Here is a 24,257-nt window from a genome sequence, read left to right on the forward strand (position 1 = left end):
ACTGTGGTAATCCTCTTATATTTGTTATCTAAGACGGCCTTCCTTCTAAAATCAACTTTTACAATTAGGTTAATGAGCCAGAGGGGTTCTGGGGTGCTACCAGAGCCCCTTCCTGATGGAGCTCCGCAGGCTGTGCAGGAGCATTTCCCCCTCCCACTGTGTGAGATTACATCAGGCAGAGGGATGAGGGAAGTGCTGAAGGAGCAGCAATAGCCTGTGAAGCTACAGTACGGAAGGGAACACCCCCAGCAGCGCTTCAGACTCATTAGCATCATTTTAAAAGTTGATTTTGGAAGGAAGGAGGCCATGAATAACAAATATAAGATTATCAGTCATGGTGCCTGCATCTATGTCTAAGTGTCCCTGGTTCACCATGCTTGATTATTTCAAAGATTCCCTTCAAAGTATGGCACACAGTCGTATTTAATGCAGCAATTAATAAATCAGTGGTCATGGCTCGTTCCGCTTGGCCAGCACGCAGTATAAAAAGTGCACATGATTGTGTGCATGATCCCAAAGATGTACCTGCCCCAGTGTAGCCTTTCACCAAATTTACATTGAAAATTCATATATAATGAGGCACATTTGCTAAAAACAGTGTAGTGCCTGTGTAGTGTGCAGAGGGCGCCAGATTCATGAATTGTTCTTCATGAATCTGGCGCACCCTGCACTGCCTCAACAGAGAACACCTTTTTTGGGTGTACCCTCACATGGCTCATGCAACACACTTTTGTCTGACCTTGTGAATGCTGTGTGCGCTGGAACACCCATTTCAGTGCCAAAATTTGTGTCACGTGCAGCTGTGGCACAAAAGGGCCTTCTTAAATACATGTGCAGGCAGTTTTCACATAAAGGAATCTGCAAATTCAGACAGAAAACTGGCGTGAGGACCTTAGTAAATGTGCCCCTATGTCTCTGAACAGAACAGAGAATGGATTCTTTTAAAAGAAAAAAGCTACGGAAACGGGTTTTGCAGACTCCTGGACATTGAAGTTAGCACATACAGGTGAAAGCAATTGATGTTGACTGCAGAATTACAGTAACCCCATTGATTTCCACTGTATAAGTAACAATAGCCACTGGGATCTTAAATATTCCAAACATCTCTTGAAGACACCTTAGGTTACTGAGAAACATGTGATCACTGTGTTGATGGTGTAGGAATTAGCTTAGTGTTTTCAACTTTTGTTTTAAAAAGTTGCAAGTTCATTAAAGGGGTTATCCAGGTTTTAAAAATTACTGAGGGCAGTGCTGGGGCGGACTATTTAAACATAATAAACATGTGCTCACCTCATCCGGCGCTGCCGATGTCCCGCGCAGCGGCCGGTCTTCTCTGTGCGCCGGTTTCATTACAAGGGCACACAGGGACGGACGGAAGCTCCCATCCGACACCATCTCCCAGTGCTTACAACACTGAGAGATAGTGACGGATGGGAGGAGCCGGCCACATCGCAGACCGGAAGCTCCCTGTGCGCGGCTTCCGTGCCCCTGTAAACAACAGGGGCACGGATCGAAGGGACGGCGGCGCGGGACATCGGCTGCACCGGAGGAGGTAAGTGGATGTTTATTTTTTTTAAATAGCCCTCCCCAGCCCGGCCCCCACTAGTTTTTAAAACCCGGATAACCCCTTTAAGAAAACATAAACTCCTCAAACACCAGATGTATCAATAAAGAAAAATGATTAAAATATATAATAATAATTTCTGACCAGCAGAAAAGCCAAACAAAAAATGAAATCTGGTGTACAGATCCCGACTTCTGATAAAACTGCCCCAATGTGTAGCGTACAATTATTCGCTCTCCAAATATTCCTCTCCTATTTCACAGCCATCTGTCATTTTAGAGAGAAGTTTGTGTATTCTCCATGTGCACTAGGAAATATACTAGAAACACATCAGTTGCAGTGGCGTAACTACGAGAGGCAGGGCCCCATAGAAGACTTCTGCATGGGGAACCCTTCCTCTAAAAAAGATAAATACATATTAGTACATACACATTTAGGTGTATTTTTGTGCATAAATGTGTGCGATTGTGTACACACATAAAGTTCTATACTCAAACACACATTTATAGCTGCTGACCAAATGGAAGTAGAATGCAAAAAGCTAGAGATGCGAGATTCCTAGTCCTGCTGTCCTGCTCTCTCCTCACACCCACTGCCCGCCGACATTTCTTGTCTCAGTTGTATACTGTGGAGGATGTGCACTGTTATATACATATATATTCTGTACAACGTGCAGCTGTACAATACATCCTTTATTCATCAGTTCAGCCAGTTGGATGCTGGGGCCCACTGACACTGTGGGCCCCTGCTATGGCTGCTACCGCTGTAGTTACGCCCCTGGTCGCAGAATCTAAATGATGTGTAAATTATACATCCTCTATGCTCCTGGTGTGAAGCACCATTTGTTCATTGTACCTGAATGGGAATTAGTTTCTAGAGCAAGCCTCTATTCAGCTAGATGGGGCAGCAGTAGCCGTGTGATGTGCGGATACATTATAGGCACATTATAGGGTACATTATAGGTTACATTATAGGGTATAGGCACATTATAGGATACATTATATAGGCAGGTGCCTATAGATACACACTTGTACTCTTCCTCTTTGGCCAGCAGATTATCTTGTGTGGTCTTCTTGGTGGCGCCAGCTGCAGGAGGTCCAACTCCTTTGTTTTTCTTTATCTGAAATCATGACATGAATGATCTTATATTACACATTGACGCATTCAGTCTGTACATGCACCAAGCAGAAAACGCGTCGGCAGGTACCTGTCCGCGGTGACTGCATGGAGCAGCGATCTATGTATGTGGGACTGGTGACCCGGGACCTGCAGTCACTCTGCGTCTTTGCGCCTACCTTACTAGAGACAGTCGCGGTTCTCCGGGTCTCCGCCATTGCAGGGGCTTCGGGTTACAGAACGGCGCTGGCGTTCTGTTGCTAGGCAACCAACATTAGGAGGCTATCGCGAGAGAGCGCGCACGCGGCGGTTGCTCACGTGACCTCCGTCTCCCCGGCTGTAGCGATGGAATAGGCGCCAGTGACGTTATGTGTGTGCAGGGAGCAGTCACAATGACAATAATAAAGTATACTGATCATTACTGTGTGTGGCTTCTACATGAGAGGAATCTATCAACTTGCTTACAGTTAGCTTTCAATATTATTCATACATTACACTACTTGTTAAGGTATCACTTTAGCTTTACCTCTGGAGCTAGGTGGGGGGGGGGGGGGGTGTTGCAGGAGGTTTTCTTGCAGGCTCTGTTTTTATGGCTTTTATTCTGCACTCCAAATCATAGTATCATATTACATAAGGCTGGAAAAAGGAAAAAAAGTCCATCAAGTCCAAACTTAAAGAATGAAATATTTTTTCCCCATAACCAATTATATATCAAGTATTTGTACATTGTAAGGAGGTCTCCCCTCAGCCGTCTTTTCTCTAAACTGAATAATCCCAAATTTTGTAATCTGCCACTGTATTCTAGTCCCCCCATTCTCCTAATAATCCAGGTTGCTCTCCTCTGCACCCGTTCCAGTTCTACTATATCCTTTATATACAGTGGTGCCCAAAACTGTACACAATATTCCATGTGTGGTCTGACCAGGGATTTGTATAAGGGCAAAACTATGCCTTTATCATGAGAATTTATTCCTCTCTTGATGCATCCCATAACTTTATTTGCTTTAGCAGCAGCTGGCTGGCTCTTGATGGTATTGACGGTTTAGAAAATAATTTTACTTTTTGTAACCATTTTTCTGCCCAAATCTCAAGCTTCCACAAATCACTCTGTAATGCTAAACTATCGTCCTCGCTATTAATTACTTTACACAGCTTAGTATCATCTGCAAGTATAGAAACTTGACTGTGGAAACCCACTACAAGGTCATTAATAAAAATATTAAAAAGAAGTGGCCCCCAGATCCAGTCTGGAACTTACCTCCTCATAGATTAGTCTGACAGGACTGATCTCTCATAAACCCATGCTGATGGTAATAAGGTTATGTACAGTGAGAAACTCCATGATAGCATATCTAACAAACCCCTCAAATATTTTCCCACAACAGAAGTTAGACTCACAGGTCTGTAGTTTCCATGATCACGTTTTGATACTTTTTTGTATATTGACTACTCGCAAATGACATCTCCCCTTTATTCTTTGGGTCAGTATGATCATAGGGATAGCAAATTTATATAGGTTTTATCAGATTTTAGTAGACTTTAAAAAATGAAAATCATTTGTACCAAAAAATTGCCAAATTCTGAGGCCAATAACTTTTTTAAAATGTCCTACCTCTTCCTGTGACCTCTGCCGGATCTTTGTGCTTCCATGCCTAAGAGAACGCTATATTCGAAGCCCTCTGTGATTATCTTGATTTCCTGATGTGACCTCGATTCCGTTTTGCTACGTCCCCGACTCCGATCCTGTGCTGCCTGTCTTGACCTCCTGCCTGTTCCTGACCACGAGTTTGCCTTACCATTCTGCACTTCGTCTTGGCTGCCACCCCGGACAAAGTTGTGCCTGTGGAACGACCTGGTGGTACCACGCCGCAACAAGTCCAACCTGTTTTGCGACGGGCTCTGGTGAAAACCGGGTACGACTTAGCCTCCGGTCCCAGGTGTCATCTTACATCATCATCCGCGGTGGTACAGAGGATCCACTACCTCTGATTCTGACAGCAGGCCTACGTGTCTCTATAAGACTATAGATTGCCATTGCAACTGATCTGCATCCCACGATGACGTCACGGGGACACGGCTTGACCATTCAAGACAGAGGCCGCCACTGGCAGTGCTTTTAGGTGAACAGGTTAATTCCGCAATCTTGGCCAGTATGCACTGACTGCGGCAGTTACAGGTGGGTGTCAGCAGTATTATACAGCTGACTCCAGCTTTTTATGGAAAGAGCTCAGCCCTTAAGCTCTCTCCATACACCACCCACAGCACCAGGACGTAATAATATGTTGTGGTGTGCAAAGGGGTTATTAGATCTCTTCTGTTTCTACAGGTATACATCTCTGATTTCTGAATGCATCTTTTAACTATATACTCTGCCTTTCAGTTCATTTACAGCCTTTGAGAAAGAAACAGACACAGGCAATACAAAGGTAATTTACGGGGGGCGTGGCCGAGCTGAGTATGTGAGCGGTCGCACGCAGCCTGAGCTCCTGCACAGTATCCTGAATTTATCCTGAGAACACCCGATTCTGTGCTGATTGGTGCGGGAGCAGAGAGGGGAAAGCACCCGGAAAGATTACTGCCTGTAATTACATTGCCCGAAATGGTCACCAAGGCGGACAGAGGGAAAAACAAGACCGGAGGCAAAGCGGAGTCGGGCGGCCTACGTATGGCGTCTGTCGCCGCCACGAATAAGAAGCTGCGCAATGCCCCGAAGGTGCTGGATGTGGCGGCTCGGTTGGAGCAATTCGCCCGAACCACTCACTCACCGGTTTCGGCCGATAGACGCAGGGGGAGAGATGTTCTGCAGACCGGGGAGGACAGCAGCCCGCGTGGACAAGATGGCGCCGACCTGAGTGAGGCCGGGAAATCCCCTGAGAAGGCACGAGGTGAGCCGGCAGATAGTGAGCAGGAAACACTGCAGACGGAGAGTGAAGCTGAGGAGGAGGAACCGACCCTATCTGATGTTTTTAAAGCAGTCATGCAATGTAATGGGGCACTGACTACACTAACTGATCATATGGGCTATGTGAAATCGGACATTTCCATAATAAGGCACGATTTGCAAACTGTGAGAGAGAGAGTGTCAGCAGCAGAAGAAAGAGTAGGGGTGGTGGAGGATCTTATACCCCCGATCACTAGAGAAGTCAAGAAGACATCTGGTCAAGTGGCAACATTAATGGCGAAAGCAGATGATCTAGAAAATAGATTGCGCCGCAATAACATCCGTATAGTTGGTGTCCCAGAGAGGGTAGAAGGCAAGAATCCTGATGACTTCTTTGAGGCTTGGATACTAGAGACATTTGGCAAAGAGGCCCTTACGCCATTATTTGCGGTGGAGAGAGCCCATAGAGTACCATCTCGCCCCTTACCACCAGGGGGCCCCCCAAGGCCAGTATTAGTAAAGCTCCTTCATTTCAAAGATAGAGACCGGATCCTACGAATGGCAAGAGAGAAGCAGCAGCTGAGTATTGAAGGGGGTAAAGTGGCGCTATTTCCAGATTTTTCCAGTGAAGTACAGCGGAAAAGGGCTCAGTTCCAGAATGTGAAGAGGAGGCTTCGGGATCTGGACTTACCGTATGCTATGTTCTATCCAGCGAGACTCCGGGTGGTGGCCATGGAGTCTACTCACTTCTTTGACTCAGCAACAGATGCCACGGCCTGGATAGATGTCCATGAGAGAGAGCTGAGGGGCAGGCGAGCCCCATCCCCATAAATGGATATAACGCCTATCTTGATGGACAGAGCCTGTTTGAGGGACACTGTCGAGCGAGATGGTCGATTGTGTAAGATTACACGCAGTGTTCTTTGTCATTTTCTACTTATTTGTCATTTTTTACTTATTTGTCATTTTCTACTAGTTAATGTAGATGTTACCATTTTGTGAGCAGTGGGTGTTCTTATGTTATTATAATGCAGGAGCATAGGAAGGTACTGACGAATTGCACTTAAATTGTCTACGAAGTTGGTCAATATGAAACTGTGCAATGTTTATACTCTAATGTTACTCAGTGTACAGGTGTTTATGGGTTTTTACCCCAGGGATTGGCAAAAAGTTGGGTGGGATGGGAGGGTTGGGGTATGTGCTGTTATGGGTGGGAACTCCCCTGGTACATGGCATAACAGGAACTTTGGTCTAATTGTAATTATCTTGGATGGTGTTCACGTTGGTTTTTCTTCTAATTGGAAACGAGGTGTAGTTAATTTTTCTTATTGTCGGGATGGCGAGGATACTTAATGTCCACTCGTGGAATGTGCGAGGGTTGGGAGAGGCGAATAAAAGGTATGCTGTTATGAGAGCCCTGAAAACTGTACCTGATTCTATTGTGTGCCTGCAGGAGACTCACGTGACCCCTGAAACGGTGCACCTCCTTAATAGGTCTTGGATTGGGATGGCGTATCATTCCTATTTTACGGCCAATTCTAGGGGGGTAAGTGTGCTTATCCATAAAACTGTACCATTCCGATGCTCCAGAACCCTAATTGACACAGAAGGGCGCTTTGTGTGTTTAGCGGGTACTATTTTTCAGACTGATATTTGTATAGCAGCAATATATGTCCCTCCCCCGTATAATGCAGGGGTTATTAAGACAGTATTATCCTTCATGATGGCTGACACAAATGTACCGATTCTCATGATAGGGGATTATAATTGTTGGTTGCAGGCACACCTAGATAAGTTCCATACTGGGACGATACCCGCAGACAGCCCCCCTACGGCGTTAGCACGGCTGTTACAAGAGGTGCAATTGGTTGATATATGGAGGGCCCGCAACCCCCAGGAAAAGAGATATTCATGTTTTTCGGCCTCATACATGTCGCTCTCCCGCATAGATTTGGCCATAGGGAACGAAAGGCTAATGAGATTGGTCACTCAGGTCTCGTATGGCACGCGGACGCTATCAGACCATGCCCCAATACAGCTTAGTCTCAATATGGGAGTTCCTGAGCATCGTCAAAGGCCTATGTGGAAATTGAACCCTTATTGGTTACCCATCCTAAATAATGTACCTGAGATTATAGTAGGAATGGAGGAATTCTATATGGATAATGCACCTGGGGGTGGGAATGCTAGCATTTGGGATGCCGCTAAATCGCATCTTAGAGGTCTATACTTTAAATATATTTCCAGGGTTAAAAAACGCAGCTCTAACCTCACAAATACGCTAAATAGGAGAGTAGACGCCACCGAAATGGAATATGTAGAGGGGCCATCGGAGGATAATAGGGAACGGTGGCTGGAGGCACAAAAGCTCCTTACTGAGCATTTGCTTCAGCAAGCGGCCAACAAGCGTTTCTTTTTAAAACAGCATTACTTCATTGAAGGGGAAAGTGCGGGCCACTTGCTGGCCACAATTGTTAGCGCCCAAAATGGGGTGGCGCATGTGCCATCTTTGAGATCTGATACTGGCGCTCTGATAGTAAATACGGTAGAAATTGTAACAGAGTTCCAGAGATTCTATGAGGACCTTTATAGCTCGAGACTGAATAAAGATGAGTCACAAATTAGGGCATACCTAGATAAGATTAATTTACCTACACTCACAGTAGAACAAAGAGAGACTTTGGACCAGCCGATATTAGTGGAAGAGTTAGAAGAAGCACTGGACACATTTCAGAATAATAAAGCGCCAGGGTTAGATGGCTTACCGGTGGAAGCCTATAAAGAGCTAAGGGAATTGCTTATACCAAAATTGCTAGAAGTCTATCAGGCAGCATTTGAGGCCGGAAGGTTACCAGAATCCATGAGGGAAGCAGTGATTACAGTTATACCTAAGCCAGGGAAAGATACGCAGCTAACAGAATCCTATAGACCCATTTCGTTACTGACAGTTGATATTAAAATCCTGGCCAAGATTCTGGCGCGACGTTTAATAACTGTCATAGATGGGCTGATTCACCGTGATCAGTCCGGCTTTATGCCTAACCGCTCCACTGCGATTAATTTACGCAGGCTTTTCCTTAACATCCAGTCGAAAGCAGATAATGTGGGGGGCCGGGCGGTGCTCTCACTCGACGCTGCAAAGGCTTTCGATAGCGTCGAGTGGGAATACCTATGGGTGGTCTTGGAAAAAGCAGGATTGGGTCCGAACTTTAGGAAATGGGTACAGCTTTTATATACTGGCCCCAAAGCAAGAGTGAGGGCCAACGGGATTTTGTCCCAACCTTTTGATCTAACTAGGGGAACAAGGCAGGGGTGTCCTTTGTCACCCTTGCTGTTTGCTTTGGCAATTGAGCCGTTGGCGCAAATGCTGAGAGACAGTCAGTTGATTACAGGACTCAAGTATAATCTGCATACGGAGAAAGTAGCTCTGTATGCGGACGATTTGCTCCTTTTCTTAGGTGACACAAGAGTCTCGCTGGAGAGTGCTATTGCTACTATAGTGCAGTTTGGAGATTTCTCCGGGCTCCGGATAAACTGGAATAAATCAGTATTATTACCTATTGATCCCCTATCAGAGAATTCCGCGGTGGCCGACACTCATATTCAGGTAGTGAATACATTCAAATACCTTGGTGTTCAGGTCTCAGCTAGAGTCCAGGACTACTTACAGCTTAATTTGACTCCTCTCATTGCGAGATTTGCGGCTAAAATTACAACTTGGTGCAAGCTCCCGCTTTCTGTCATTGGTAGAGTCAATTTGACCAAGATGATATTGATGCCCCAATTGTTGTACATTGTGCACAACACCCCTATATGGATTCCCCTTAGAATATTCCATAAGCTACAGTCTTTGTTTAGGGAGCTAATCTGGAAAAAAGGGGTGGCTCGGATTAAATATGAGACGTTGCAGAGGTCTAAAGAGGCTGGAGGTTTGGCGGCCCCAAACCCGTGGATCTATTTTTTGGCCTCCCAACTACAACATCTGAGGGGTTGGGGAGCGGAGGGGGGAGATGGGGCTGTTGCGGCATTAGTTGGTGAAATGACACCTCATAGACCTTTGTTGGCAGCTATTGAAACTGGGTTTTCAGGACAGGGAGGAGTTAGGATCCCCACTCTGACACTTATGGTAAAGGTCTGGGGGAAAATTAAGCAATTGATGGAGATTGATGGTTGTACCCCTTTCACCCCCATTTGGAAGAACCCAAAGTTACCGGAATTCTTTAGGCTGGAGGGCTTTACTCCCTGGGAACAGGCGGGGGTGAAGTTTATTCATCAGCTGCACTCTGAGGGTACTTTTAAGGCATTTTCTGATTTGCAGGAGCAGTTTCAGTTACCTCATACCCAGTTTTATAAATTCTTACAGCTACGCCATGCGTGGGATACACAAGTGACCACAACAAAACTTAACACTGATACTGCTCCTGTGATCACAATAACAGCTGCCAGGGGGGAAACTTCTGGCTTGATCTCCTTATTGTATAGCCATTTGTTGGAAGCCTATCTAAAGAACTTTCCTCTTAACCTGAAGCAAAAATGGGAGGGGGATTTGGGTCCTATATCAGATGACCAATGGGAGGGAATTTTAACATCTGTCCCTCAGGTGTCCACGTCTGAAGCCCTAAGGATTTCGCATATTTATCTCATCCACAGGGTGTATAGAACACCTGCCTTCCTCTGCCGAATTGGAGCTAGGCAGGATGATATATGCCCCAGATGTGCCCAGGGCCCGGCTGACCATATGCATATGTTCTGGGGTTGCGCATTCCTGGGTCGTTTCTGGAGTAGAGTGCTTGCATATCTGGAAAGCATATTTCAAGTGACTATTCCCAAGAATCCTCTACAATGTGTCCTGGGATATGTTGAGGAAATACCGGGTAATGAGAGTATAAGATTAGCGCTCAAAAGGGCATTATATCAGGCTAGGAAACTGATAGCTCAGAAGTGGCTGAGCTCAGATCCACCTACCTTAAAAGAATATAAGGATAAAATGCTTAGGCTCCTTCAAATGGAAAAGGGGGTTTATCTTAAGAGGAAAGCTATTAAAAAATTTGATAAGATTTGGGGAGAGTGGCCGGGAGTGGGGTCGTAATATATTGGCGATAGACAAAGGAATTATTAAAAGGCGACACTATATCTTAATAACGAATAGAAAATGTTTATTGATAACCTGGCTTCTTACTGTCTGCTGAAAGATCTTTGTGTGCACTATGATACATTGTATTTTTGAGACTGTACCTGTAACCAGGGGGGGAGGGGGAGTTGTTGGGAGGGTGGGGGGGGGGGGACATTGTTTTAATGTATGTAAAATTTGAAAATGTTTAATAAAAATTTATCTGATTAAAAAAACAAAGGTAATTTACAGATATATACCATTGCAAACATTTGACCCTTTTCTGTCCTAACTGATTTAATGTTCATCTATGTCCTTCAAATTAATTTTTTTTTATCTCTGTTTAGAACTTAGCCCACATGGGTTATGTCTCCTAGATAATTGGTTTTAAGAGATAAATTAGGGCTTTGTCTCTTGTCTTCTCTGAGTATAAATTTAGTAGTACTATAGGATGCTTGCATTCTTTTATTGTTTGCATAGCATAATATTCTGCTAAGTATTATATTCTGACAAGTATGCTGCAGTTATTCTTTACAGTATTATATTCTGCCAAGTATGTTGCAGTTATCCATTACAGTATAATATTCTGACAAATATGTTGCAGTTATTCATTACAGTATAATATTCTGACAAGTATGCTGCAGTTACGCATATTGCAGTTAGACAGGGCAGGAAACAGGTAAGATGCCAGAAAAATATTTTTTCTGTTTTCTCTCTAATGTTTGTTATGGTTGTTTTACTTGCCCACTGTCCATCTATTCCACTAGTACCAACTATCTACATCAATGCCTCACTTCTTTGCTCACCTTTGTTAACCACTCACACTCCATACCTTAAGTAACCATACTAACTTATCACAGTGTTCTGTTGTTAAGCATGAAATAACTTCTTATAAATCTCTGAAGCACATTTTGTCTCTCTAATTTTCCCTCCTGCTTGCTGCAGGGGACATCTCTCCTAACCCAGATCCACTTTCTGCTCATTTTAATACTTCACACAGAAACCCTATTAACCTTATCAAGATTCAGTGTATCCCCACTCCTATGGAATGCTTGCTATTTGTGCAATAAACTAGAATCTGTTCATGACCTCTTTATTTTTAAGTCCTTTGACCTGCTGGCCATCACTGAAACATGGATCCAGCAGGATGACTCTGCCTCCCTCGCTGCTTTGTCTTATTACTTACACTTTTCTCACTGCTCCAGACCTGAGAATAGGCAGGGAGGAGCGGTAGGCTTACTCCTCTCTCCACAATACACTTTCCAGGTCATTCCTCCTGTGCCCTCTTTCACCTTCCTATCTTTTGAGGATGACACCGTCAAACTTTTCTTGTTGTGGCTGTAGTATACCGTCTTCCCAGCTCACCCTACCAGTTCCTCTTGTCTTAACACTTTGCCTTTTGGCTCCCTCACTTTCTATCCTGTGAGATATCAACCATCATCTTGGGATACTTTAATATACCTATTAACACTCCCATTTCAACGCCTGCCTCTCAGCTATTATCACTAACTACCTCTCTAGGTCTTTCTCTCTAATTCTCCCACTTATAATGAGGGAAACATCCTAGACTAGGTCTTCTCCCGAACTTTCTTCAATATCTAATTTTATCATTTCTTCCTTTCTACTTTCAGACCATAACCATCTTTTTTTACTTTTAATTATCCTTGACCCATCGTTCATACTGGAACCAGTGTACCATTGACACTCACCAACTCACAGAAATTTTGCAGTCTTCACTGTCCCCCATCTCCACTTCACCAGTTCAAACACAGACACAGGCATCCTTGGGACATGGACAAAACCAGTTTCCACAGTGTCTGAAAATTGCTCAAATCTGCAGACTTTCTACATTTCAAATTTGAGCTCAGAACTGATAACTCTCCCCTTCACCTTGCTAAACAGGTCTATTTCACTAATCTAGTATCTTCTAACAATCCTAAAAAGCTTTTTGATACTCGTTACTAACACCAAAGGTGCAGCCACTCGTCACAAGCCTTGGACCTGAAGATCTGGCCACCTTAAAGATAAAATTTATTGCATTGGCCAGGAAATCATTTCTCAATTCACTCACTCTATTATTCCTCTTCCCCCCATTACTTAACCGTGTTTGTTGTCTTCCTTTGAGCCATTGACAGAGGAAGAAGTGTCCAGGCTCCTTTCCTCTACTTGCCACATTACCTGCATCACTGACCCCATCCCCTCAGGTCTCATACCGTCCCTCTCCCCAGAAGTTACTTCTCACCTTACTAAAATCTTCAACTTCTCTCTTGTAGTGTTGTTCCCTCTTCTTTCAAGCATGCGCTTGTTACCCCATTACTTCTGGCCTCTCCTCTCCCCTCATATTGTGACCTCTCATCATCTACCCCTCATATTGTGGCCCTTCTCATCTCCTCCTCATATTGCGGCATCTCAGCCTTCCCCCACTCATATTGTGGCCCCTTATGTCCCCTAATATTGTGACCTTTTATTTTGTGGCCCCTCATTTTGTGCCTTCTCATACCCCTTATATTTTGGGCCCTCATACCCTCTTATGTTGTGGACCCTCATACCAAACTATATTGTTGACCCCACTCTGTATTCTTTCCTTGTTTTAAATTACCCTATATATTCGAGTATAAGCCGACCTGTGTATAAGCCGAGACCCCTAATTTTACCACCAAAAACTGGGAAAAACTATTGACTCGCGTATAAGCCGAGGGTGGGAAATGCATCGGTCACAGCCCCCCCAGTACGTAGCCAGCAAGCCCCCAGTAGTATATACTCAGCCAGCTCCCAGTAGTATACAGCCAGCCCCTGTAGTATACAGCCTTCCAGCCCCATGTAGTATACAGCCAGAAAGCCCTCCAGTAGTATACAGCCACCCCCTAGTAGTATACAGCCAGCTAGCCCCATGTAGTATACATCCTGCCAGCCCCCAGTAGTATACAGCAAGCCAGCCCCTAGTAGTATACAGCCAGCCTGCCCCCATGTAGTATACAGCCCGCCAGCCCCCAGTAGTATACAGCCTGCCAGCCACTAGAAGTATTCAGCCTGCCAGCCTCCAGTAGTATACAGCATGCCAGACCCCAGTAGTATACAGCCTGCCAGCCCCCAGTAGTATACAGCCTGCCAGGGGAGTATAAGCTGAGGGGACAAACTTGGCTTATACACGAGTATATACGGTAATTGAAAAAAAAAATAGAAACACAACATACTTACCCCAGCAGCTGTCTTATTTTCATCATCCTCTGTGCTGTGAAGCCAGCAGACGTGATGACATCACATGGCGCTAGCAGTTTTTTGGTATTGTGAAATAATCACAATGCATGGAAAAGCATGCAGGGGGTGCAGCGGGTGGTGGAGTGGGCCAGCACGGGGTGTTCCAGCCCTGCACATGCACAACTGCAATTTTCTGCGACTGTGCAGAACTTAATGGTCACCAACAATAGCGCTAAAAGGGCTTGTAAAATCATAAATACATTGGGAACAATTATGAAAACAATTATTTCATACTGTGAATGCTGTCCAAGTCCTATTAAACAGAATGCAGACAAACCTAGCGGTGGCTGCCACATAATACTACTGATGGTATATAGCTGTTTCAGCAGTATACAAAAATAAATTGAGAAACACAATATTTGAATTGAATATCTTACCGTATGTTGTCAATTTCAATCAAAATATTTATTTAAATAACATTTGTGAATAAGCTTATAGCTGTAGCTACCCAGAGCTGTATACTGTTGCATGCTTTTTGTGGAAGCATTACAAAGATATTTTCCATTTAAACAGTTTGACTAGGAAATGTATCTAGTGGTCTAGGCATTTTTCCTTGTCAGCCTCTCTGATGTGATCACCTCTGACTGCTAGAGATGGTTCTGAAATATTTCCCATGGTTTCTCGAGTTGGCTAACACTAAAAATCACCAGTTATATTCCGAGACATTTAGCAAATTTTTGTTTTTGTTGTCATAGTTTTCCGGCAGGTCAAAAAGAAAACAACAGGGCTGAGGCTGCATTAAACTCTTAAACCTTTCCTCCATTAAAGCATTATCACTTTGACTGTAACCCAGATTGACCTCGCCAGTTGTGTTCTAGTCTGTAATACTGACTTGGTAGCTGGGTAGAGAATAAGCTTACTTTGTACAAAACATCCAATCACAGGCCACAACCAAGAAGAAAACAACATGTCACACTGTATCTGTGTAGAAAACCAGGAATGTCTGGTAGTAAAAGATGCCATAGGTTAGAGAAAGCCTAGTGGATGAGGACAGACGGCTTTGGATTGAAGCTAATGTTATCACATTTTGTAAACAACTTGACAGTAAGCTCCAGGGAATCATTGCAATAAATATAAGCCCATGTGCATTTACATGAATCCAGATAATGAATATTATACTACATTCGTAGACCAACTGGAAAGCTCAAAAAGGAAATTATCATTTTGGAACATTAAGAGTATTTTATTTTCAGGACAAAAATTTGTTTTCCTGGTTGAAGACAGATATTCAAAAACATCCAGATCCACTGCTATATGTAAACAGGCAGTCCCCGGGTTACATACAAGATAGGGTCTGTAGGTTTGTTCTTAAGTTGAATTTGTATGTAAGTCATAACTGTATAATTGTAAACCCAGCCAAAATTTTTTGGGTCTCTGTCACAATTGTATTTTAAAAATGTTGGGTTGTCATAAGAACCAGGATTAAAACTAAAGCTTCATTGCTGACATCATTTATAACTAACTGTTATAGCTGTTTTATTGTAGCCTAGGACTAAAGTACAGTAAATAACCAAAATCCAGAGGTCCGTTTGTAACTAGGGGTCGTCTGTAAGTCGGGTGTTCTTAAGTAGGGGACTGCCTGTATTATATAAAATGTTTTTTCTATGATTACGGTAGGTAAAATAATTCTATATTAATACAAGAAGGTACTAGCTAGATGCCTTCTCTCATTACACAGCATACGTTTTCTTATCTTTAACTCTTTTTTTGTGCAGAGTGGGAGGATCAACACAGGATCCAATTTTGTTGGATTAGTTATTGTCACATAATTCGGTGGGATGTTTATAAATAAAGCAGGGTCTCTGAGCATAATTTTTACTCAATTACACTGGGTTTTACATTTGCACATTACTCAAGCACATCTAACCATTTTCTTGAACTTGGTCAAAATGTCCATTTGGAAAACAATTTGTAAACTTTCTTTATTTTTATATAGTGACCAAATTATTTGTTATTACAAAAAAAAGAAATCCTACAGAGAAAAAAAATATGGATATATTATACAGTTATACCATGTTTTAGTAATTATATTGATATGTTATTTAATATGTCTCCTAGCACAATATTTTTTCTAATTTGTTTTCACAGATTAAGCAAACAGAAAACAGAGGATTTTTAAGCGTTGTATCATCAAGCATAATAGCTTTTCTAGGCATAGCCTGATTACACCAGCTTTCCTATCTATATGACAAAGGTTCTTAGATGTTAAACCTCATAAGCATGTGAAAAAAAATTGTAAACATCAGCCTCATTGTCTGGAAACACCACAATTATTTCACCAGACGTAATCTTTTAATCTGGAGATTCCGGGCACTTCTGATTACTTGGTTGAACCAGGAATGGTTTAATAATATTCCTACAGTTGTTTTCATGCAAGTTCCCTGTGCTAGTTAATGGTAGCTCTTCTATCACACATGATTTTGTAAAAGTTAATAAACAATACAAATTTCCATTTTTTTTATGTTTCTATATCATATCATTATTATGCATATATACTTTTAACTGCTTCACGGTACGGCACAGAGGTACAGGATGAGCCCGCTTCATAAAGAGGTGGTGTTGGCTACAAATTGCAGCAAACATCCACCGCTAACACCCGCAATCGTTGCTAGTACTAATCACAAGTACTAACCAGCAGCATTTAAAAGTCAACAGCATGTGGGCACTGCCGTCTTTGTTATGCTATCTCTGGACGTCCTTGGGGAGCTGCGATCGGTTTCCATGACAGCCTTGGGTCTTTGTCAGACCCGAGGATGCATGGTTTCTGAAGATTCAGTGACCAGAAGCTCATTATAATGAATACTATGTGAAAATGCTATGTACTGCAATACAGTAGTATTGCACTTTATAGTAGCAAGGATCAGACCATGTAGAATTAAAGTACCCTAAAAGGTCTAAAAATAGTAGTAAAAAGAAAAGTTTACTGATATAAAATGTAAAAAACAGTAAATATCACAAATATTTCCACAAATATTTTAGGTATCACTGCGTCTCAAAAATCCTATTACGGTAATCAAAATATAAAGATGTTTACTCCAGGTGGTGAAACTCAAAATTATTATTATTTTTAGAGCACCATTAATTCCATGGTGCTGTACATTCAGTAAGGGGTTCACATACATTACATTAAGAAAAAAACAAATGCAAGTACAAAATACAAAACTACAGTGACAAGTGAGGAGGAGGACTCTGCCTGTCAGGACTCACAATCTCGACGGGGGAAGATGGAGACATGAGGTGAGGGAGCAGTGCAGTTAATGGGGCAGATTTACTTATCCGGTCCATTCTCGATCCAGCGTTGCGTTCTCTGTGGAGGATCGGGTCCGGACGGGATTCACTAAGGCAGTTCCTCCGACGTCCACCAGGTGTCGCTGCTGCGCTGAAGTTCATCGGAATTCACTGAACTTCACCGCCCTCCGCTTGGGTGCAGGTAAGCGCGTGTCAAGCGACACCTTTTTTTTAAAAAAAACACGCTGGTTTTTCCGGATCCTTTGGGTTTTTTTACAGCCACGCCCCCCGATTTCCGTCGCGTGCATGCCGGCGCCGATGCGCCACAATCTGATCGCGTGCGCCAAAATCCCGGGGTAATTCAGGGAAATCGGCGCAAATTGTAACTATTCGGATAACACGTCGGGAAACCGCGAATCGGGCCCTTAGTAAATGACCCTTACTGTGTGTTGTAAGCGAACATGAACAGTTGGGTTTTCAGGTTACATTTGAAGGTTTGAAAAGTGGGGGAGAGTCTGACACATTTTGGTAGAGAGTTCCAGAGTATGGGAGATGCACTGGAGAAGTCCTGGATGTGATTGTGGGAAGAGAGGATGGTAATAGAGTGAAGTTGAAGGGCCTGTGAGGGACGGAGATTACGTGTGGGGTGGTATTGGTTGATTAGTTCAGAGATATATGGAGGGGACATGTTATGGATGGTTTTGTAGGTCATGGTTAATATTTTAAATTGAATTTGCAGTGCAATGGGTACTCAGTGGAGAGACTGGCAGAGAGGAAACTAATCGAAAATAGCGTCCAAATTTCCGAAACATAAAAAATGTAATAAAAAGTGATCAAAAGGTTGCACCGTGCTCAAAATAGTAATGAAAATGTCAGGTCATTTTGCAGAAAAAGTACTCCTTACATAGAATTATGAAAAAAAATTGGCATCAGAAGATGGAGAAACTATTTTTTTTCTTACACATTTGTTTACTTCTTGTAAATGTATTTAAACACAATAACAACTATATAAATTTGATATCACTGTGATTGTACTGAACCCAATAATAAAGTAGATGTATCATTTGGAGCGCAAGGTGAAAGTTGTGAAAACTGAGCCCACAAGAAAGTGACGCAAATGCGTTTTTTTGCCCAATTTTACCACATTTGGATTTTTTCCAGCTTCCAAGTACATGGTATGGAATAATATATAATGTCACTGAAAAGTAAAATTTGTTATGCAGAAAATAAACCCTCACACAGCACTATACACAGAAAAATGAAAAAGTTATGGATTTATAAAGGTGGAGAGTGAAAAATAAAAAAAAAACCCTGCATGTGAAAAAGTCTGAAACAACTGAAAATATGTCTTATGTTCTAGGTTCTTCAAAGATGTTCCCTGTCAGGTTTAATAAGTGGGATTTCTTGCCTTATAAATGGGGTTGGGACAGACAGTTGTGTTGTGCAGAATCAGGTGGATACACAGCTTATACTCCTACTGAATACTGTTTGTATTTGTATTATGGCACGAAAAAAAGCTAAGTATAAAATAACAAGTGGCCATAATTATTTTAAGAATTTTGGAAAACTTTGAATGTGTCCCCAACTGCAGTTGCAATCAAGCGCTACAAAGAAACTGGTTCAGATGAGGACCACCCAAGGAAAGGACTAAGAGTCACCTCAGCTGCGGAGGATAAGTTCATCCGAGTAACCAGCCTCAGAAATTGCAGGTTAACAGCAGCTCAGATTAGAGACCCGGTCACTGACGCACAGAGGTCTAGCAGCAGACACATCTCTACAACAACTGTTAAGAGGAGACTGTGTGCAGCAACCTTGTCACGGGTGGTCCCGCGACCCGCATCGCGGGTCGCGGGCTCACCCGTGCCGCCCTGCCCCCGCCAGCGCGCCGCCAGCGCATATTACCCGTCCTGGCTCGCTCCCCTCCGCTGTGCGCGCGCGTCCCCGACTGCTAGGGCGCGCGTGCGGCACCTTCTCCAAATTTAAAGGGCCAGCACGCCATTAATTGGCGCTGGCCATATTGCCAAAATCTTTATAAGCCTGCCTCTTCCTGTTACCTTTGCCGGATCTTTGTGCCTCATAGCCTTAGAGAAAGCTTACTTGCGATTATTCCTGCGTTCCTGTGTATTCCTGCGTTCCTGTGTATACCTGCATTCCTGTGTATTCCTGCGTTCCTGTGTATTCCTGCGTTCCTGTGTATTCCTGCGTGTTCCCGCTCCTGTGTCCTGTGTTACCCGAGTTCCTCCGTGTTGCTGTGTTCCGTGTGCCTGTGTTCCCGTTCCCACCTGCCTGGACCTCCTGTTGCTGACCCCAGACTTGGACCTGACGTTGCATCTCTGCCGCCTGCCCTGACCCTGTGCCTGGACCTGTCTACGAGATTGTCATCCGCTAAGGTACCTCGACCTCGGCTGCCACCGTGGGCTAGTCACACCTGGGAACGACCTAGTGGTATCCTGCCGCAGCAAGTCCAACCCGCTTTGCGGCGGGCTCTGGTGAATACCAGGTGCCGCTAGGCTCCGGTTCCGGGTGTTGGTTAGTTACATTTCCCGCGGTGGTCCAGAGGATCCACTGATCCTAACAAACCTCCATGGTAAAATAGTTTCTAGGAAACCACTGATAAGGACAGGCAACAAGCAGAAGAGACTTGTGTGGGCTAAAGAACACAAAAAAATGGGCATTAGATCCCCATAAATCTGTGTTTTGGTCTGATGAGTCCAAATTTGAGATCTTTGGTTCCAACCACCATACCTTTATGGGACACAGAAAAGGTAAGCGAATGGACTCTACATGCCTGGTTCCCACAGTGAAGCATGGAGGATGAGGGGGCTTTGCTGATGGCACTGGTGGGGATTTATTCAAAATTGAAGGTATACTGAACCAGCATGGTTACCACAGCATCTTACGACGACATGCTATTCCTTCTGGTTTGTGTTTTGATTTAATAATAAATAATTATAATAATTCTTTATTTATATAGTTCATACAGATTACACAGCGCTGCACAGAGCTTGTCCCTGTCCCCATGGCGCTCTGAATCCAAGAAAACTACCAGTATGTTTTGGAGTGTGGGAGGAAACCGTAGGACGCAGAGAGAACGTACAAACTCTTTGCAGATGTTGATCTAGATGGGACTAGTTGAGCCATCATTTATTTTTCAACAGCACAATGACCCCAAACACATCTCCAGTCTGTGTAAGGGTATTTGACCAAGAAGGAGAGTGATGGGGTGCTAAGCCAGATGACCTGACCTCCACAATCACTAGACCTGACCCCAATCGAAATGGTTTGTGGTGAGCTGGATAAAGAGCTAAGCATCTCTGGGAACTCCTTGAAGACTGTTGGAAGACCATTTCAGGTGACAACCTCTTGAAGGTCATCAAGTGAATGCCAAGAGTGTGCAAAGCAGTAATCAAAGCAGAAGGTGACTTTGAAGAACCTTGAATACAAGACATATTTTCAGTTGTTTCAAACTTTTTTTGTTAATAATATAATTACACATGTGTTAATTCCTCCAGTTTTTGTAACTTTAATCCCCCAAAAATCTAAAAATTGTAAAAGGTCCCTTAACTATTTTATTTTTAACTATCCCTATGTGTAAAAAAAAATTGCAGAAAAAGTTTTGAATCTCCCAAAGCAGTCCTGCGTGCGCCCTAGGAGATAGCAGCCCAGAAGCAGGTTTCACAGAGATCACCAGAATTTAGAAACAAACTGAACCCCCCCAGTCAGAAACGATGTGCTTGGGAAGTCCATGGAGCCAGAAGATGTGAAGGAAGAACAGACTGGCAAGACGTGGAGCAGCAACAGACCTTGTAGAGGAACAGGAACAAAATGGACATTTTGGAAAACCGGTCAGTTACCACCCAGATGACTGTATTACTGGTACTGACTGTATTAGTGGTACTAGCCAACACCAGGGACCGGAGTCTAAGTGGCACCTGGTCTTCACCAGAGCCCGCCGCAAAGCGGGATGGTCTTGCTGCAGCAGGGTACCACCAGGTCGTTCGACAGGTGCGACTAGTCCGCATTGGCAGTTGAGGTCAAGGTACCTTAGCAGAAAACAGTCTCGTGGTCAGTTCGAGGCACAGGGTCAGGGCAGGTGGCAGAGATGCAACGTCAAGTCCAATCCGGGATCAGCAACGGGAGGTCCAGGCAGATGCGAACGGGAACACAGAAACGCAGGAGACAGGAACTCAGGAGCAGGAACACACGGGGACTCAGGAGCAGGAACATACAGGAACATGGCAACACAGGAACACAGGACTCAGGAGCAAGAACACACAGGAATGCAGGAATATCGCTGGGGAGCTTTCTCTCAGGCGTAGACACAAAGATCCGGCAGGGAAGGAAGGGAGGTTCTGGTAAATAAAGGTGGAGGTGTTCAGCCAGTGCACCAATCAGCGGTGCGCAGGCCCTTTAAATTTCCTACAGCCGGCGTGCAGGCTCCTTAGGAGGCAGCATTCCGCTGGGGAGCAGGAAGTGTCCGAGAGGTAAGTCCGGAGGGGCAGGAAGCAGCGGGGGCACACAGAGGGACATGGGTGTGCCTGCGAACCCAGAATGGGATTGCGGGAGCACCGGTGACATCCTTGACCAGATGAGGCCACCAATAGAAACGGGAAATGAGGGCGACAGAGCGTAGCACCCCAGGATGCCCAGCCACATGTGGGCAATGTTCCCAAGTCAATATCTTCTTCCGAAGAACATGTCGGACATTGGTCTTGCCAGAGGGTAGCTGCCGAAGGTCCACTGGAGCGACCGCAACCAGTCGCTCATGAGGGATGACAAGCCGAGGAGCCAATTCTTCCCCGAACGTGAGGTATGACTTAGAACTCACGCTAGAGCTTGAAACACGTAACACATGACCTCCATTCCATCATGATGGACTAATAAGTTTTTTTGAAAGAAAGATTTTAACAAGATGAAATAAAGAATTTGGAATTTTACTCGCTATTTTTCAATGTGCCAGTGCTGGAATCTTTTTACTCTTTTCTGATTCATGTCGCTGTACCCGGACCAGCCTTTGCTCACACTCCCCCAAAGCCTACCAGCCTACACTCCCCCAAAGAAAACAATATATGAACTAGCCACAAGCGGGTGAGCAGGAATTTCAATACCATATTTTTCTATTGCATTTTGTAGGCAGCAGAGGAGCATAATAGGATGGTGAACTCCGTCGGACCTCGGCACGGCAGCGACACCTGGTGGACATCGGGCACACGACCTTAGTAAATCGCCGGAAGACCCGAATGCTTGTCGGAGAACGCGCCGCTGGATTGCGTCAGGACCGGGTAAGTAAATGTGCCCCATTGTAGATTAAAAGCACAACTACAGGAATGCTATTCTCAGTAAATATCTCCCTATTATGTGTGGGAGTTGGGGTAGATTGAGGGATATAGGTTTCCTATTCAGCTACAATTTAGATTAATGGGGTATTCCCACGAAGAAAAAATTCAAAAGACAAAATAATTTGATGTTATGAAAAAATTCTAATGTTTCACAGATATATTTATAACATGTTTACATCAGTTTTTAATATGTGCAGCTTGGTTTCCCATGGACCATAAACTCACCATGAATATGGTCGCACAAATTCCACTGTCGGATTGGATTCCCTCATGTGAACACGCCCATCAGAGAAGCCTGGGTCAAGCAGAGTGATAAAGGACAGCGCTTCATGGGAGCTTGAAAGTGCAATAGTAGTCAGGGCCGATTCTAGCCTTTTTGCTGCCGAAAATTCAAATGGCTCCCCCCCCTCCCCAACGCTGTATACACATGCCTATTTAAATGTCCAATTCCGCGCTCTTTGTATATAGACAATCACACACATACCCACATTTATCAATTGTTTACCTCCGGAGATCAGTATTTTCTCCCACTCCAGGAGGTGGAGCATACAGCTCACGCCAAGACCGGAGGTGCAGCACAGCCACCATCCCCCTGCTCCCCCTTCTTCTCTGACATGCAGAGTTTGAACAGGGGAAGAATAAGTGGCAGCTATTTGTCCTAACTTTTCCACAGTGGCCTGCTCTGTAGAGTATGGGCTAGATACCGCTAAAAGCTCTTCTCTTTCATTCGGGACAGGAGAAGGTCACATGACCTGCTACGGTCAGTTAACCCCTTGAGGACTAAGCCTATTTTGACCTTATAGACACATACAGAGTTTTCAACTCTTTAATATACCAGCTGATTTTTTGTGACACATTAAACTTCATGTTAATTGAAACATTTGAGTAGTATATTTAAAAAAATGAAAAATAGCAAAACTTTGTAAAAATTAGCTCTTTTTTAAACTTTTGAACTTATATAATTTTGGAACAAATTGTCATAACACAAAAATCAATTAATAAATAACATTCACCATATGTCTGCTTTGTGTTGGCAACATTTTTAAAATTCTTTTGTATCTGTAGGATGTTAGAAGGCTTTTATGTTTAGTAGCTGTCAAGGGTACTCCTGCGATAATTGTCGCTGCCCGGCAACCCGTTCCATTTCATTTCTAGCCCATTCCTGTGTCCTCTGCTCGATCTTCGTGCCTTGTGCCCTAGAGAAAGCTTTGTTCCATGCCCTTTGCTGTTATTGTGATTTCCTGTTGTGACCCCAGTTCCGTTCTTGACTATGCTCTTCCGATGCCTGCCTTGACCACTTGCTAAGTCCCCGCCTCTGATTCCGTTCTGCCCATCCTGACCTCCTGCCTGTCCCCGACTACGATTTTGCTCAATGTCTTTGTACCTCGCCTTGAATGCCACCACGGACAAAGTTGCACCTGTGGAACGACCTGGTGGTACCACGCAACAGCAAGTACAACCCGGTGAAAACTTAGATACCTCTTAGATTCCGGTCCCAGGTGTCGGCTTCGAAATAGTCTGCGGTGGTCTAGTGGGTCCACTACCCCTGGAGCCTGACAGTAGCTATTTTCAAGAAAATTTCTAAATTCATTTTATTAAGGGCAATTTCATTTCTCAAGTAATTTTAATGGACCTAAACAACAGAAAACACATAAATTACACGTCTTTAAGGAGCTTTAGGTTTTCTTCAAAGTTAAATGTAGAGGAAAGCACAGATGGGAGAGGTATGCAGCTGGGCAGTGAAGGGGGATAATTGTATGT

General features: G+C 43.9%; 1 protein-coding gene across 3 annotated transcripts in view; it reads right to left on the reverse strand.

The window, feature by feature from the left end:
* The window catches only part of TEX9 (testis expressed 9), a 41,164-nt gene extending 18,140 nt beyond the window's left edge, over nucleotides 1-23,024 (reverse strand). Inside the window, exons 1-2 of one of the 3 annotated variants that reach the window (XM_072148155.1) lie at nucleotides 23,002-23,024; nucleotides 2,593-2,684 (exon numbers count right to left, since the gene is read on the reverse strand). Coding sequence is in view for 1 of the 3 variants with exons in the window: in XM_072148153.1 (XP_072004254.1) it covers nucleotides 2,593-2,684; nucleotides 2,860-2,898 (131 nt within the window). In the remaining 2 variants the exon portion in view is untranslated. Of the gene's footprint in view, nucleotides 1-2,592; nucleotides 2,685-2,771; nucleotides 3,015-23,001 lie in introns of those variants that run through there. The other 2 variants (XM_072148153.1, XM_072148154.1) reach the window with 2 other exon arrangements.
* Between the last annotated feature and the right edge of the window lie 1,233 nt (nucleotides 23,025-24,257).

Source organism: Engystomops pustulosus, chromosome 4 (genome assembly GCF_040894005.1).
Source record: "Engystomops pustulosus chromosome 4, aEngPut4.maternal, whole genome shotgun sequence".
Taxonomy (NCBI): Eukaryota; Metazoa; Chordata; class Amphibia; order Anura; family Leptodactylidae; genus Engystomops; species Engystomops pustulosus.